At 38.9% G+C, this 16,461-nt stretch overlaps 3 protein-coding genes and 1 long non-coding RNA gene across 7 annotated transcripts in view; 2 read left to right on the forward strand and 2 right to left on the reverse strand.

Moving 5' to 3' along the window:
• Nucleotides 1-9,708, reverse strand: part of LOC309487883 (coiled-coil domain-containing protein 30) — a 62,370-nt gene extending 52,662 nt beyond the window's left edge. Inside the window, exon 1 of the mRNA XM_082155828.1 lies at nucleotides 9,626-9,708. Within this exon, the coding sequence (XP_082011954.1) occupies nucleotides 9,626-9,631 (6 nt within the window). The 5' untranslated portion in view covers nucleotides 9,632-9,708. The remainder of the gene's footprint in view (nucleotides 1-9,625) is intronic.
• Nucleotides 289-3,099, forward strand: LOC309487914 (uncharacterized protein). 4 transcript variants are annotated; one of them, XM_082155889.1, is made up of 3 exons: nucleotides 289-1,526; nucleotides 1,578-2,189; nucleotides 2,343-3,099. In XM_082155889.1, the coding sequence occupies exons 1-3, from the start codon at nucleotides 697-699 to the stop codon at nucleotides 2,404-2,406; spliced, it is 1,506 nt and encodes a 501-aa protein (XP_082012015.1). In that variant the 5' UTR covers nucleotides 289-696; the 3' UTR covers nucleotides 2,407-3,099. The 4 variants fall into 4 exon arrangements, with proteins under 4 accessions (XP_082012015.1, XP_082012016.1, XP_082012013.1 ...); XM_082155890.1 differs by having other exon boundaries at nucleotides 289-812; nucleotides 864-2,189; XM_082155887.1 differs by having other exon boundaries at nucleotides 289-2,189.
• On the reverse strand, nucleotides 2,433-5,047 carry LOC309488030. The gene is made up of 2 exons (XR_014201977.1): nucleotides 4,205-5,047; nucleotides 2,433-2,834 (listed from the first exon to the last, which is right to left on the reverse strand). It is a non-coding gene; the product is annotated as an uncharacterized lncRNA (long non-coding RNA).
• Nucleotides 2,834-14,702, forward strand: fam83e (family with sequence similarity 83 member E). Its single transcript, XM_082155848.1, has 10 exons — nucleotides 2,834-4,062; nucleotides 5,054-5,802; nucleotides 7,437-7,583; nucleotides 8,046-8,170; nucleotides 9,604-10,035; nucleotides 11,471-11,524; nucleotides 11,631-11,678; nucleotides 11,789-11,987; nucleotides 13,435-13,617; nucleotides 14,091-14,702. Exons 2-10 carry the CDS (start codon nucleotides 5,335-5,337, stop codon nucleotides 14,277-14,279), a joined length of 1,845 nt encoding a protein of 614 aa, XP_082011974.1. The 5' UTR covers nucleotides 2,834-4,062; nucleotides 5,054-5,334; the 3' UTR covers nucleotides 14,280-14,702.
• Nucleotides 14,703-16,461: the final 1,759 nt, after the last annotated feature.

A 16,461-nucleotide genomic window follows, 5' to 3' on the forward strand; every position in this document is an offset into this window, starting at 1 on the left:
CAGAACGTTGATGACATGTTATTATTTCCTAAATAGTACCACATGTGCTGCTCCCTTGTGGACACTTTCTATATATATATTCTCACACTATTCACCTCCTCCACACACACAGGTTTTGCAGCATTTGCGGCTGTTCTGATCTACACCTTTCAAAGGAGCGAGATTCTTCAAGATGTTCAGGAACTGGAAATGGGTCGTTTCGGCTACTGTTACATTCTAGCCTGGGTCTGTGTGCCCCTTTTACTTATTAGTGGCGCACTTTATGTGCATCTGCGCAAACGGGCCTGATTTTCTGCTTAACACCATGCATGTAGTGTAGCTGTTTAGTCTGCTATGAGATTATATATGCTTATGGCTGTTTTTTGGTAAAATATTTTATGATATATGGCTTATTGTTATTTGTAATTTATTATTATCCTACTAGTTTGTAGGACCAAACTCCCAACACATGCTTTGCTGCTTTTGGGAAGTTGCATCAAAACGTGGAAACTGCTGCTTTATAGGGGCGACTTTTGTTCATCTTCAGAACACAAATGAAGATCTTTTTGATGAAATCTGAGAGCTTTCTGTCCCTCCATTGACAGCTACGCAACTACCACTTTGACGCTTCAAAAAGTTCATAAAGATATCGAAAAATGAATACATATGATTTGAGCGGTTTAATAAAAAATTTCTGAAGAGACTCGATCGCTTTATATGATGAACAGATTGAGTGTAGGCTTTTATTCACATATAAACACTCATCAACACACACATCAGTTATGGCAAACGGAAGCTCAATCATGTTCGCTTGACGTGAGAGAACCAATGAGGTCCATTCTCGTGTTACGCATCACGTTTGAGCTTCAGCAAGAACCAATGAGGTCCATTCTCGTGTTACGCATCACGTTTGAGCTTCAGCAAGAACCAATGAGGTTCATTCTCGTGTTACGCATCACGTATAAGCTTCAGCAAGAACCAATGAGGTTCATTCTCGTGTTACGCATCACGTATAAGCTTCAGCAAGAACCAATGAGGTTCATTCTCGTGTTACGCATCACGTATAAGCTTCAGCAAGAACCAATGAGATTAATTCTCGTGTTACGCATCACGTTTGAGCTTCAGCAAGAACCAATGAGGTTCATTCTCGTGTTACGCATCACGTATAAGCTTCAGCAAGAACCAATGAGGTTCATTCTCGTGTTACGCATCACGTATAAGCTTCAGCAAGAACCAATGAGGTTCATTCTAGTGTTACGCATCACGTATAAGCTTCAGCAAGAACCAATGAGGTTCATTCTCGTGTTATGCATCACGTATAAGCTTCAGCAAGAACCAATGAGGTTCATTCTCGTGTTACGCAGCACGTTTGAGCTTCAGCAAGAACCAATGAGGTTCATTCTCGTGTTACGCAGCACGTTTGAGCTTCAGCAAGAACCAATGAGGTTCATTCTCGTGTTACGCAGCACGTTTGAGCTTCAGCAAGAACCAATGAGGTTCATTCTCGTGTTACGCATCACGTATAAGCTTCAGCAAGAACCAATGAGGTTCATTCTCGTGTTACGCAGCACGTTTGAGCTTCAGCAAGAACCAATGAGGTTCATTCTCGTGTTACGCAGCACGTTTGAGCTTCAGCAAGAACCAATGAGGTCCATTCTCGTGTTACGCATCACGTATAAGCTTCAGCAAGAACCAATGAGGTTCATTCTCGTGTTACGCATCACGTATAAGCTTCAGCAAGAACCAATGAGGTTCATTCTCGTGTTACGCATCACGTATAAGCTTCAGCAAGAACCAATGAGGTTCATTCTCGTGTTACGCATCACGTATAAGCTTCAGCAAGAACCAATGAGGTTCATTCTAGTGTTACGCATCACGTATAAGCTTCAGCAAGAACCAATGAGGTTCATTCTCGTGTTATGCATCACGTATAAGCTTCAGCAAGAACCAATGAGGTTCATTCTCGTGTTACGCAGCACGTTTGAGCTTCAGCAAGAACCAATGAGGTTCATTCTCGTGTTACGCAGCACGTTTGAGCTTCAGCAAGAACCAATGAGGTTCATTCTCGTGTTACGCAGCACGTTTGAGCTTCAGCAAGAACCAATGAGGTTCATTCTCGTGTTACGCATCACGTATAAGCTTCAGCAAGAACCAATGAGGTTCATTCTCGTGTTACGCAGCACGTTTGAGCTTCAGCAAGAACCAATGAGGTTCATTCTCGTGTTACGCAGCACGTTTGAGCTTCAGCAAGAACCAATGAGGTCCATTCTCGTGTTACGCATCACGTATAAGCTTCAGCAAGAACCAATGAGGTTCATTCTCGTGTTACGCAGCACGTTAGAGCTTCAGCAAGAACCAATGAGGTTCATTTTTGCGCAGGTTCGGTTGAGCTTCTGTTTATGTTCACTGATCAATGTTAAAATGTGAATAAAAGCCTAAATTCAATCTGTTCATTATATAAAGCAATCGAGTCACTTCAGACAATTTGGACTAAACCGCTCAATTCATATGGATTAGTTTTACAATCTCTTTGAAGCGTCAAAGTGTCAGTTGTGTAGCTGTCAATGGAGGGACAGAAAGATCTCAGAACCAAAAAGATCATTTGTGTTCTGAAGAGGAACGAAAATCCTTTTTTAAATCATGCTTTAAGAAAACTGGAAAAAGTTTCTAGATCAATTCGTTGGATTCCCAACATGAAAATGTCACAACTGGAAACCTCAAACCAGTCCTTTTCCCCCCAATATTGAATATGTTACCATAAAATAGACAAGTAGAAATGCATGGATTTTAACATGCCCTTCTTGTGTAAAGAAGTACACTTTAGCATACTTTATATATAAAAGAGTACTTGCGAACTGAATGTAACGGTTTAACTACATTTAAATGAAAATGTTTTAATAGTTTATTTTAATAGAAAATCCTTTTTTAAATCATGCGTTAAGATAGAAAACTGGAAAAAGTTTCTAGATCAATTCGTTGGATTCCCAACATGAAAATGTCACAACTGGAAACCTCAAACCAGTCCTTTCCCCCCCAATATTGAATATGTGTCTTTGTATTATTATATGTTTTTATGTATGCAAACTCTATAAATAAAATATTTTTCAAAATCACAACAAATAGTTGTTGTGTTTTTGGTTAGAGTAAACAACGCTTAGAAAAAAAGAAGAATAGAATCACAAAAATGCTGCAGTTCAAGTAGGATCAACAATTGTCCACTAGAAACTTGTGAGTCGTTTATATAGTAGTGAGTTTGAATCAGTAATTAGTAACAATTTGCACTGCTAATTCAAATATTCAATTTGAACAGCTCTAATAAATGTATTGGGTTTGGTTGTTGTGCACATGACTTACAACATACCATCGTAAAACACATTCTCTGCTTTTAAAAACACGACTGATACCGTCTAAGAGACAATTGGCATTAGACGTGACACTTACAGATAGAAGAGGCGATTACAGAGGAATGTGTGCATAAATGAATTACAAGGAATTCATGCAGAACCTAAAGGTGAGCAAAGGTGAGCTCACCATACTTTCTTCATTGGCTTAAAACACACGTAGCTTCTCCGGATGTGTCTAAACATCATGTATACAGATGCTTGTGACGTGAAAAGAGACCACTAGGTGTTGAGTTCCAGCCTCGCCCCCTTTTGACTGTGACGGAAAGAAGGTCTCAATCTCTTCTCCCTGGAGAAGACTGGCTCGGCTGGTAGAACCAGTCACGATAGTGGGTCGGCGACAGAGAGGCACTCTATGTGTTTACTAAAGACACAATAAAGACAGAAATCTAATATCAGCCTTACGAGAGAGAGAGGACGAGGACTGAAGGGAGACCGGAGTGTTTCTCAACATGTTTTGTGGGATTGTTAGATGATTTGCTGACTCAAGACGTGGTTTTGCACGAAAGCTAAAAATGGGCAGATCGCAGCAATGACTTGTTGCTCACATTGGCTGGTGACGGGGAGTAATTCAACACCAGATTGAGTGAGGCCATTTAGAATGGGTGGAGATAGCAGAGATATGTCAGAACTTGACGGAAAGAGTGGATGGACTGAGGGTGTGTGAGACAGGCACAGACGGGTAAGTCTCCACTTTTAGTACATAATCTGTTCTTTTTAAGTTTTACCATAAAATATATAAGTAGAAATGCATGGATTTTAACATGCCCTTGTGAAAAAGAAGTACACTTTAGCATACTTTATAATGAAAGAGTACTTGTTACTTAAGCGCGAACTGAATGTAACGTTTTAACTACAATTAAATGAAAATGTTTTAATAGTTTAAATTTATATTCAAATCAGTTGAGGTATGCATAAGAACATTTTCATGTCAGTTTCTCCCTTAATAGACTAAATGCCGATTTGTTCTTCACTTTTGATGTAGGATAAAATACATGGTATTTAGGGTCAACTCCGATCGTATAATTGCGTTATATAAATCTTAAGTGCGAACTGAATGTAACCAATCTTTAGATATAGTCCCGCTTAAGTAAGACAACGTATATCTTTATATGTAATTTCTTAATTACTTCTATTATCTTTTGAAATATGCTTAGTGTACTGCCAGATGTAATGTCAAGCATTTATGGTAGACTAAGATTTACTCTAATGTCATTTCTATTGAAACTTGTATGTCATGTATTTAATTACACATCTGTTGTTATGATGTTGCAATTTATTACATTTACAACATGCTGACTTCAATGTACATTACTCATTAAAAGAACAGATAACACAATGCAGTTACAAGTATAATCATGTACTTTACAAATGCTTTAGTATGTTAGTCAACATATCAAAATAAGAGCACTTTAAAAAACTCTACAAAAGATTGTTAAACATGATTTAAAATATTTCTCAACTTGACATTATTACAAAGTGTTTTTTTTAAAAGCTCTCTTTAAGTATACTTAAGTGGCATTTATTTATTTTAAATATACATTTAAGATTTGAAGAACACTACAAGTGCACATTCAACACAATCAAGTGCACAAGGGTGGTAATCAAATCAAATTGATGAGGAAAAGGCTGGGAATGTTCTTAAACTCTAATGTTGCTCTTTTCCCCTCAAGACTGTATTCTAGGATATTTCAAGACTCTCCAAATCTTCCAGGAACCGCACAAACGATTCCTCCATGGAGTATCCTGCTTTTCTCTTGACATTTGGTGGCTAAAAAGAGTTAAATAGTTTCAAGGCATGAAGAAGAACCTCAACTATTTGAATAATTCACCAACATCCTCCTCCAAGAAACACAGAGGAGCTGCCAGTTATTCTCTACACATCAACATGCAGTTTTCCACAGTCATTCTTTGGTAGAAGAAGGATATCTCCATCCATCATTGGGTTCCAATCATGTCAAACTCTCAAGAGCAGAGTCTCAATGAGAACGTCATCTTCGCCCCGTTGACAGAGTCCAGTCCAGACTTCTTGCACTGCGAGGAAGAACGCTATTGTGTGGAAAGCCTGTTGAGCTCCGGTCCTGAGGCTTTCTACACCAAACTCCACCGGGAACAAATCGGATCGTTCTTGTCCACCGGCGAGGTGAACCAGATCTCCAGCTGGGCCGAGGACTATCATCAAAGCGATGCGGTCCTGGAGGATGGAAACGGTGAGGCTGAGGTCGGTTCTGAGGGGGACGACTTCTCCGGACATTATTTCCCCACGGAGTCTGACACTCCGGCTCCATGCTTGGAACTCGGATGGCCAGAAAGGTACAGCTGGATGGACATGGGTCAAGTTGAAGTATACACCAATCCTCCTGTCGAACAGGAGCCCTCCATACGAGTAGTCCTCAGGAGACTCTTACAAGGAGCCACTAGGGTAAGTCAAGTCAGCTTTATTAATATAGCAGCTGTTTAAAAGCAGCTTCACAGTAATAAACAGCTGCAAACTTAATCAAATATGAGACAAATTATGCAGTTCTAAAAAGACAGTAGTGACATTATTCGGCTTTGTGTTGATTCAGTTCAGTTCAATAACTGTGTAAAGTTCAGCAATTATGAATTGGATTCGATTGCTCTACAAGCAGAAGACAATAGTTTCGTTAGACTCAGCTTGAGTCAGTTCAATGTTGATTCAGTTCAGTTTATTAACAGTGTTGATGTTGCAAAATGCATCAATGATGAAACAATGTCAATTAAGCAATAAATCAGCTCTAAAGGAGACAGTCGGTAAGACCAGGGGCCTGATTTATTAAACGCAATTATACAGTCGGATTTTATCCAAAATACCACGGATTTTATCCTACATCAAAAGTGAAGAACAAATCGGCATTTAGTCTATTAAGGGAGAAACTGACATGAAAATGAAACCTTTTGGCCTCTCATACCAGTAATTCAATTATTTCGACATTGTTTATGAAAGCACATCAGAATATGCATGAATATAATTGACTGTACCATTTTTACTGCTTTTAATAATTGCATCCCTGAAATTAATTGATTTATATGAATGATTTCCTAATAATAATAAGTATATCAATAGAAACTGGCCCATGGGCTCACACGTTTTCTGATTTCCTTGCCCATTGATGAGTGCCGTACTTCTGATATTTGTAGGCGTTCAGTAGTTGATGCGCTTGATTTTAAAGTCGGAAGTTGAGATTGTTTTTTCAAGCAAGAAATAAAAGTTGATTTTGTCCATGGGGAATTGATTGGATGGTTGTGGTTTGCTATTGGTGGATCTCCTGTGAGTGACAGGTTGCCCCACCCTCGTCATCAGATAAGAGATGTGATTATAGATTACGAGGGCACATGAATTAAAAAATAATGATGTGCACAGATAAATTATTTATAATAAATACAGCAATATTCCTTTTGTGACTTTAAGATGAACTACGATTTATAAAGAGAAATGGATTAAAGGAACACGCCGACTTTTTGGGCTTTAGCTTATTCACCGTATCTCCCAGAGTTAGATAAAGTCAACACAGACCCTTTTCATCTCCGTGCGTGCCGTAACTCTGTCTGACGCACCCACGGTTAGCCTAGCTTAGCACAAAGACTGGAGGTAAATGGCTCCAGCTAGCATACTGCTCCCAAATAAGTGACAAAATAACGCCAACATTTTCCTATTTACATGTTGTGATTTGTTTAGTCACAGCGTGTACAAATAACAAGGTCTCATGAGACACAGGTGGGTGGGTCAGACAGCGTTACGGCACGCACGGATATGAAAAGGGTGTGTATGGACTTATCTAACTCTGGGGGATACGGTGAATAAGTTAAAGTCCCAAAAAGTCGACGTGTTCCTTTAAGAACATTCTTCTGCATACGGATAGACGTTGTATAAATCATTCGTAGGAACATTTTGGAAACTGTCATGTGTTCACATTTAGGATAATTATATATGAACATCTTTATGAATAAGCTAAAATAAGTTGGTTGAATGCAAAAGACTAAACTAAGCATGAACCAGCAGAAAGTCCACTAGTTTTTTGCATTTGTGTTGGGCAGCTGATTGCCGTTGTAACAGATAAATTGTCGGATAACGTGGTGATTGGTGACCTCCGAAACGCTGCATCCCGGGGGGTTCCGGTGTACATCATCCTCAACAGAAGATCCGCGGAGGAGAACTGCTCTCCGCACCAGCTTCAACATCCGGTGAGTGGATAAAACCATCAAAGTTAATTCTGTTGAGTACGTTGTGTAAGCTTTAAGCCACACAACTTTCATGCACACCTTAACAGACTGAACTTCAGGCTGATCCTCTAGACAAAAGACCAGACACACCTTAGTGGAATATTCTGCATCTGTCAGCAAATGTTACTCTTCATCATAGTGTTTCTCTTTCCGTGTGCAAGTATGAATGAGAAGAACTCACAAAAGCCATGGTGAACAGGTTGAACTACATTCATCTGCTGCGGATGATTGGCTTGTGGTTGTGGAATGTTTTTGGTTTGGATAATCGCTCCACCATCTAGACCTGACCTTTAGTTGAAAGCTGAAAGTTTAGCATTTTGCAGAAACCAACTGCAATCTTTATGCAGTGAAGATTAAAGGTTGTGAAACATTAGATTTTGCGATGTAGTTCAAGGGAATCTCTTCCTTGATGACATTTTCCAGAATATCATGGTGCGCATTCTTGGAGGTAAAACGTTCCAGACGCGCGACACGAAGATGGTTGTTGGAGAGCTGAAGAACAACTTTGTGTTGGTGGATCTGGAGACGGTGATGATGGGGAGCTACAGGTAAAGGAGGCTTTCATAATGGAGCTCATAAATCAGTCTTTTAATAGAGCTGAGAAACGCATTACCTGCAGTTGAAAGACTTGCTCCAGGGAACAAGGGTGTGAACCGTTTGGGATTTGAACCAACTTTTGGGTTGCCACCTCATACCATTTAAGACTTTAAGCTACACCACCCCTACATTATACAGACAATTAGTGAAATCAACACTCTGTGGGAACAATTTTTTTGTCTCTTTCACAGTTACTAAAGTATACTAAAGTATATGTCTTTTTTTGTTGTAAAGAAGTATCTTTTGCTCAGCAAGGCTGCTTTTATTTGTTTAGAAATGCAGTAAAACAGTACAATTATGAAATATTAGTTTATTTAACTGTTAACTGTTTAATTTGAATATATTTTTAAATATAATTTATTCCTGTGATCAAAGCTGAATTTTCAGCATCATTACTCCAGTCTTCAGTGTCACATGATCCTTCAGAAATCATTCTAATATTGATGCTAAAATTATTTTTATTTTTTTATTAATGTTGAAATTAGTTGCTTAATATTTTTGGAAACTGTGATAATGTTTTGTAACATTGTAAATATATTCAGTGTCACTTTTGATCAATTTAATGCATCCTTGCTGAATAAAAGTATTAATTTCTTTAAAAATGTTACTGGCCCCAAACTTTTTAATCATGATATACACTGCCCGGCCAAAAAAAAATAAAAATAAAACGATGCCGTTTGGATTTAAAGAGGCAAATGCTCAAGGGTCTATGTTTGGATCATTATTGCTGTGATTATTATGTTTCTAGCATGTTATATGTTTGGCAACCATTTTTCTAACCCTAATTGATGGAGTGTGTAGCTTTTCATTTCTTAAACAACCATGTAGGAGTAGACTTGAGTCTACAGAGTACAAGAGTGCTGGACTCTTGCATTGTCAATACAAGATCTTGTCCAAAAAATGATGCACATCTTGATGGAAATAAATGTTGTGATGTTATTTCCATCAAGAGGTGCATTCATTTTTGGTCAAGATCTTGTGTTGTCAATGCAAGAGTCTCCTCCAGCACATCCCAAAGACTTTCAATGAATTTAAGGTCTGGACTCGGAGGTGCCAATTCATGTGTGAAAATGATTCTTCAGGCTCCCTCCCAAACATTCTTTCACAATTTGAGCCTGATGAATCTTGACATTGTAATTCTGGAAAATAGCCATGATGTGTCTTCATGGTTGTTTAAGTAATGAAAAGCTACACACTCCATCAATTCGGGTTAGAAGAACTGTTGCCAAACATATAACATGCAAAGCGAGTCTCAGAAGACTTGGAAGTTTGCACATATTTACTAGTTTAGTTTAGTTTTATGGTGCTACTTTGCTCCTTTTTGGATTGTTACATCTTCTGAATCCTTTATAATCTCTTAATTTTTCTTTTTTGTCTTGGTCAGCCTTGCCTGGAGCGATGCTCACCTGCATCGTCAGCTCGTCACCGTTATGAGCGGCCCGGTTGTGGAATCCTTCGATCGAGAGTTTCGGATCCTCTATGCTGCCTCGCTTCCAATCCCAGATGCATGGAAAACTGGAAAACCAGCAACAGAACCCACAATATATAATAAACGACCACCCCTGAACATAAACAGCAACAAAATTGAACTTACCGAGTTAATCGCCAATCCTCCGCCGCCTCCTACTGACAGTCTTCTGGATTGGGAGGCGATGGGGGTCATCAAGAGATTCCCGGACAGCAAATTTAGTCCACCTGATGATGGGGAGTTGCAGTTCAATCATCGACCCCTCTTGGATAGACATCCAGGAGGATGGGAGCTCCCCTACAATGACTTTAACAGCAGACATCTGACTGGGCATCAAGAGGAGGGCAAGTAAGTACAAAATACAAAGATATTTGACCTGAGATCTAATATGTGACAGTCTCACAATTACATTAAGAAATAGGAATGGGAAAAATATTAAAGGTAGACTTGCCCTGTGGCAGTTAAAAAATAAAACTGCATGTATTCTGAGGAAGAACATTGTTTTGATTGTGCTTTTGCGTGAGTTTGCGGATTAATATGATTATCCTACTGGTTATTAAACATTTACTACTAGGTGTAAGAGATATAACCAGTTTAGAAAGGATCTCAAGCTGACTAGCAGAAGACGTTACTGTAGCTTTACCTATTATTAGACACAGTACTTCCTTGAAAATAAATTCCAGCACACTTGTTGAAATGAGCCTTCACAATAGATAAAGCTTTACAGTGAACTCTGTTAGAGAGCTACATATGGAAATGTATCTGTTCAATAAAACACCTTACTCTCCTGTTGAGCAATAAAAACGCATCTCGGCATCGCTTTGACAACATTTCAAATCCCTCAGTTCTCGCCATCTACGAAAAGTCTAGCCAATGTTGATTCTTGTTTTATTACGAGTTCTGTTTCGTTCTCTTTTCTCCAGCAGACTCTCCTCTGTTCCCCGTTTGTTTAAAACGGGTGATTCTCCGGAGGTTGGAGATTTAGCGGCTCCATGTCAACCTTTCTCGCTCCTTGTGACACTAACCTCTGACATCTCACACCAAACACACACATACATACACACACACACACACACACACACGCACACACACACACACACACACACTCAACTAACCTCTGACCTCTCACACGAGACACACGTCAAATGAGCCAGTGCAACTTTACTCTATTTACGGAAATGACGAGACACACACGGGCGAGTGACGCATGTACACAATTTTCTGCGAAAACCATCCAGACAGGTCTAAAATATAAACATATTATTGGCTGACTATAGTGAATCAAGGTAAGACAAAAACATGTTTTGGTTAATATATTGACTCATTATTTAAATTGTATATATTTCGAACAAAAACGTTACATAGTGTACCTTTAAAATAGAAAATAGTTAATCGTTATTGTAAGTTGTAATGTTTCACAAAAACAAACAAAAATCTTGCTAAATCCAAACTTTTTAATGGTAGTGAAGTGTATGACATGAAGTGAATGACATGCAAGATAGAGAAAACAAAAAACAGGTGCTGTAACTGAGAGAAATTACATAATTCTGAACGTATTTTGTGTTTTCATGAACAGCTTGTAGAATTGAATATACAGTTTTTGATATGTGATGACTAAACCCCACAATGTATGACTCCATCCATATTTAATATATTATATAATATTCTGCAAGCTGTGATAGCTTTGAAGAGCACAGTCCTGAAGCTGCTGCCTGTTGTATTTCAGAATGAAGTACAATATTTGAACTAAACTTAAACTTACTCTGTCGTATCTGCATTTTAGGTTCAATTCAATGTTTCTGTCAGACTTCAGGCATCCGGATTATCAAATACAAAGGTCAGCATTTCTCAAAAGACTTTTCATGTGAGCTCATACGGATGTATTGTTAGATGTGTTTGCGCTTCCTCTTAACATGCATGTGCTTTTCTGTTGTTTTCTGCAGGCGGCATTACTCTCCAGGAGAAATGCATAGCAATGACGTGGTGAACAGGTAAATAACCGGTCCAAAAGACTATAGGCAAGAGACAATCATGTAAGCAAATATTTGAATAGATGTTAGCAAACCTCTTAGAGATTTGTGCTTATCTCTTTCACCCAAAGACATTTGCAGATGCCTGACAGAATCACGTATCCTGTGCTGAATCCTGAAAATGAGGAGCGGTATCCTGTGTACAAATCCCGCAACATGGCATCAGAGGAAGAGATGGGACCCGCTCTGAGACGAGAGCCTTTCCTGATAAGAGACAGAGTTTTAGGAGACATGATAAACCCAGAAGGAACCACTCAAGCCAATCTAAAGGTCGGTGCTACTGGTATACGTAAGCAATAATGTACGACAGGCCGTGTTTTATTGTGAATAAAGTTACGGCTGAAAGACGTTATTAGGCACGACACAAAGCCATGATGGCCTCTCCTACATTATTGCTTTTACAAAACGGTTACCACACAGTATGAATATTAAAGCCGGAAACATGTATTAATGTTACTTTTTTTAAGTAAAATCACTCAAATCCATCCATCCGCCAGAAAAAAAATAGTCCCTGACAGTGACACTAAACGTCAAGAAAGTGTTCCTAGATGTAAAATGCCTGATGGAGCTCAAATAAAAAAGATATTAAAACAGAAAAACAAAACAAAAACAAAGACTTATCTCTTATATAGCATAACGTTTCCCATCTTTTAGTAAGCCGCACCTGTTCGCGGTACATAGCGAGTTCGCCTATGAAGCGTCATTAAACTGTATAAGATGTATAGGTTGGTACGGTGGGGTCATTTTGTACCGAGCACTTTTTTTTTTTTTTTTTTGCACAGTTTTCAGTGGTTATGGGGAGAATTATGAGAGAGAAATTTGGTGATCGTTGTTTAGGTACATTAAACCACGTAAAGCTTTTTCACATTAGGACTATATTAGGAGGACTTATATAAAGCCCACGAGAACCGTAGGGAGTCAACCCACAGCCGCTCCGCTGCCCTGCTGAAAATGTGAAGCAGAAACGCTTAATGTTAAAACATGACCTGCGCGAAAGAGGAAAAAAAAATATGAATGCGTCATTGTACCCACTACCCAGCACTTCTGAAAATGCGCTTCCGAATGCGTCTCTGTCGCCGGCACATTACAAACCAAACTGACGCCCATGATAAGATGAACAAACAGTAAAAGGCCTACCTGAAACAGAACACTTTTGAATAATATTCCCTCTGCACTTCGGAAACTGTGGTCTTACACACACACACACACACACACACACACACACACACCAACACCAACCACCCGCATAATGACAAGACTGTCTTTGACAGAGGGAGGGCGAATTAAAGATGAATAATGCAAGCATAACGCCAGCAGAGGTCACTATACTTCATATAACTAATAAACAGTTACTTTTGCAGTAATAGTAGCCTACATGCAACAGTTCTGACAGTAGGCCTAGATATTGATTGTTATGTTGTATGGGTGGAGCGCAGTGATACACAGATCTGTTCAGTGAAACGGTAATTTCTCTGCTTTATCGTTAATAAGACACGGTTATATTGGCCAATTAGCATAAAGGACTGATTGGCACTAACACACAATAATTATTGCAACTTGGTATTCAACAAAACCCCAAAATATACTGAAATACAGAAAATAAATAAAAGCAAAGCCACTCGAGGCTGTTGTTACAGTGATTTTCTATAGGATAGTTAAGGGATGTTGTTTGCTTTATTCCATTTTGACCTTATTTCATTCTTGTTTTCTTTCACAGAAACCGGGAGATCTTTCCCGAAGCAAGACTTTCAGCACTTTGAGTGACATTCTTAAACGGGTCAATTCACGTCGCAGTTCTTTAGGACAGACTAGGACAGAAAACCCAACGCCGGGCATCAGCAAATCCACACTGGAGCTCAATGTACATCGTTCAGACACGGCATCAAACGCTCGAACCACCGTAAGAGAGATTGAGATTTCTCACTTATATGCAGTTTACGTGGCAGCTGTTGGGACAAAAAGATAAACATACAATTAGCCCTAAAAGAGCCATAAAATACAATGCTCACGTTTAATGTTTCCACTGATATTTCAGGTCTTATTCGATATTAATGGAACATGATTATTTTGAATTTAATTTCTATGAAACACATTTGTGGCATGTTGTCAATTATGACATTACTCATTCCTCAGTGTGCCCATCTGTGCAAATATCTTTATATTGTTTATGCATAATCAGAAGTTCATTGTCCTAGAAAAATAGTCCCACCCACAGTTTTACTGAAGCCTATATTTTCTACTATGAAGTGCATTTCAATTTATTTATGCACATTTATGCAAAAAATGGCATGTACAAAGCTGGTGTATTTAAAGCTCAATCGTGTGATATACTTTAAAACGCTAAGAAATGACTTCACTGCTATTGTCTTTCAGAACTGTGATAATCTGCCTCTGACTCCAGCTCTGGCACTTATGAAAAAGAGAAACGATGATGTTAAATCTGGACTGTTGAGGAACATGCCCGGTGTGTTTTCTCCTGGATTCAGATCTTCCAGCTTCGGCCTGCAGAGGGAGCCATGGAGGTCTCCTTTCAGAAGCCACAGAAGTGAAGAGGAGCACTGAAGTTACGCAGGAAACCCCACACAATGACATCAATAGTGTTACAATAATTCCCACATATTTAAATATGTAAATGTTACTGTAATAAGCAAGGCTGCAGGTACGAAGGGAGTTTTCTGCTTAATGAGAATAAATATTCATCATCACTGATGTCACACTTGAAGAATAAGTCTATTATTATATGCCTGATTTACATGTGATGGACTCATGATGTATGAACTGTCATATTTTCTCAATGAAAAGGGAATGTAAATGTCAAATATTAATGCTGCCTAACATTTAATATATATACCTCCATTTATAAAATCAAATACCACAAACAAATATAAGAGACTGGCTCTTTTTATTCAAATTTGCTCAATAAGTCATCATGAAATAGTTTGCAGGCCGTTTTACTTCAGTACATCCATCGGCTGCAAAGCAAAGTTGTTTCAGAGGAGCAGGTTGTTACGGTTTGATTAAAGATTACAATACAAAGAAATACCTTTTTATCCTTTGGAACAATGTGCAATGATCAATCATTCAAAATAAGATTAGGAAAGCGTATTAAAAAAGTGAATAGGATCAAATTTTATTTCATGTTGATTTTATATCATTAGACGTGTCTGGATAGGTTGGATAGGCTGCTAAGATTAAACAAAATTCCACAAGTATAAAATAGTTTTTTATGTGACATCATAAAAAAAAAATCCTAAAAAAATTCCACTATGTAACTTGTTTTGTTTAAAATGTAATTTAAATAATGAGTTAATACATCATCAGTCCTCCTTCCCAAAATGTGTTTGTCTTATCCTGATTAACTATGGTAAGCCTATTATAAGTGTTTATGGCCTGGTTTCACAAATTCACATTTCACATTTAAGTAGCTTTTATAAATGTGCCTTAGAAAAAAAACATTAGTGGTGTGCATCTGGAGGCGAAACAATGGCAGTGACATATTTTAAGAGATATCAGTGCAAGCTGCTTTTAGTTCAAACAGCTCAAACATGCATTGTAGTCTGGGACCTGTATTTTAGAGCTGTTGGGATGGTGTTCATAGGAAATTGCGTACATGCTCGTAAATAGAGTAAAGTTACTCTGGCTGCTTTGATGCGTGTGTGTGTGTGTGTGTGTGTGTGTGTGTGTGTGTGTGTGTGTGTGTGTGTGTGTGTGTGTCTGGTGTGAGAGGTCAGAGGTTAGAGAACGAGAAAGGTTGACGTGGAGCCGCTAAATCTCCAACCTCCGGAGAATCACCCGTTTAAAACAAACGGGGAACCGAGGAGAGTCTGCTGGAGAAAAGAGAAAGAGATAGAGCTCGTAATAAAACAAGAATCAACATCAGATCGAGTGTGTGTGTGTGTGTGTGTGTGTGTGTGTGTGTGTGTGTGTGTGTGTGTGTGAGAGAGAGAGAGAGAGAGAGAACAGAGGAGAGTCTGCTGGAGAAAAGAGAACGAGAAAGAGCTCGTAATAAAACAAGAATCAACATCAGATCGAGTGTGTGTGTGTGAGAGAGAGAGAGAGAGAACAGAGGAGAGTCTGCTGGAGAAAAGAGAAAGAGATAGAGCTCGTAATAAAACAAGAATCAACATCAGACCGAGTGTGTGTGTGTGTGTGTGTGTGTGTGTGTGTGTGTGAGAGAGAGAGAACAGAGGAGAGTCTGCTGGAGAAAAGAACGAGACAGAGCTCGTAATAAAAACAAGAATCAACATCAGATCGAGTGTGTGTGTGTGTGTGTGAGAGAGAGAGAGAGAACAGAGGAGAGTCTGCTGGAGAAAAGAGAACGAGACAGAGCTCGTAATAAAACAAGAATCAACATCAGATCGAGTGTGTGTGTGTGTGTGTGTGTGTGTGTGTGTGTGTGTGTGTGTGTGAGAGAGAGAGAGAACAGAGGAGAGTCTGCTGGAGAAAAGAGAAAGAGATAGAGCTCGTAATAAAACAAGAATCAACATCAGATCGAGTGTGTGTGTGTGTGTGTGTGTGAGAGAGAGAGAACAGAGGAGAGTCTGCTGGAGAAAAGAGAACGAGACAGAGCTCGTAATAAAACAAGAATCAACATCAGATCGAGTGTGTGTGTGTGTGTGTGTGTGTGTGTGAGAGAGAGAGAGAGAACAGAGGAGAGTCTGCTGGAGAAAAGAGAACGAGACAGAGCTCGTAATAAAACAAGAATCAACATCGGCTTGGCTTTTCAGAGATGGAGAACTGAGGG

This window comes from Leuciscus leuciscus (assembly GCF_965113295.1).
Source record: "Leuciscus leuciscus genome assembly, chromosome: 23".
NCBI classification, from domain to species: Eukaryota; Metazoa; Chordata; class Actinopteri; order Cypriniformes; family Leuciscidae; genus Leuciscus; species Leuciscus leuciscus.

What these genes read in the sequence shown, in the direction of transcription:
- LOC309487914 (XM_082155887.1), top strand. Translation starts at nt 697, where the DNA reads ATGATGAACAGATTGAGTGTAGGCTTTTATTCACATATAAACACTCAT. An exon ending in CTTCAGCAAGAACCAATGAG is followed by an intron (nt 2,190 to 2,342) that starts GTTCATTCTCGT and finishes AGAACCAATGAG; the next exon opens with GTTCATTTTTGCGCAGGTTC.
- fam83e (XM_082155848.1), top strand. Translation starts at nt 5,335, where the DNA reads ATGTCAAACTCTCAAGAGCAGAGTCTCAATGAGAACGTCATCTTCGCC. An exon ending in AGCAATGACGTGGTGAACAG is followed by an intron (nt 11,679 to 11,788) that starts GTAAATAACCGG and finishes TTTCACCCAAAG; the next exon opens with ACATTTGCAGATGCCTGACA. An exon ending in CCACTCAAGCCAATCTAAAG is followed by an intron (nt 11,988 to 13,434) that starts GTCGGTGCTACT and finishes TTTCTTTCACAG; the next exon opens with AAACCGGGAGATCTTTCCCG.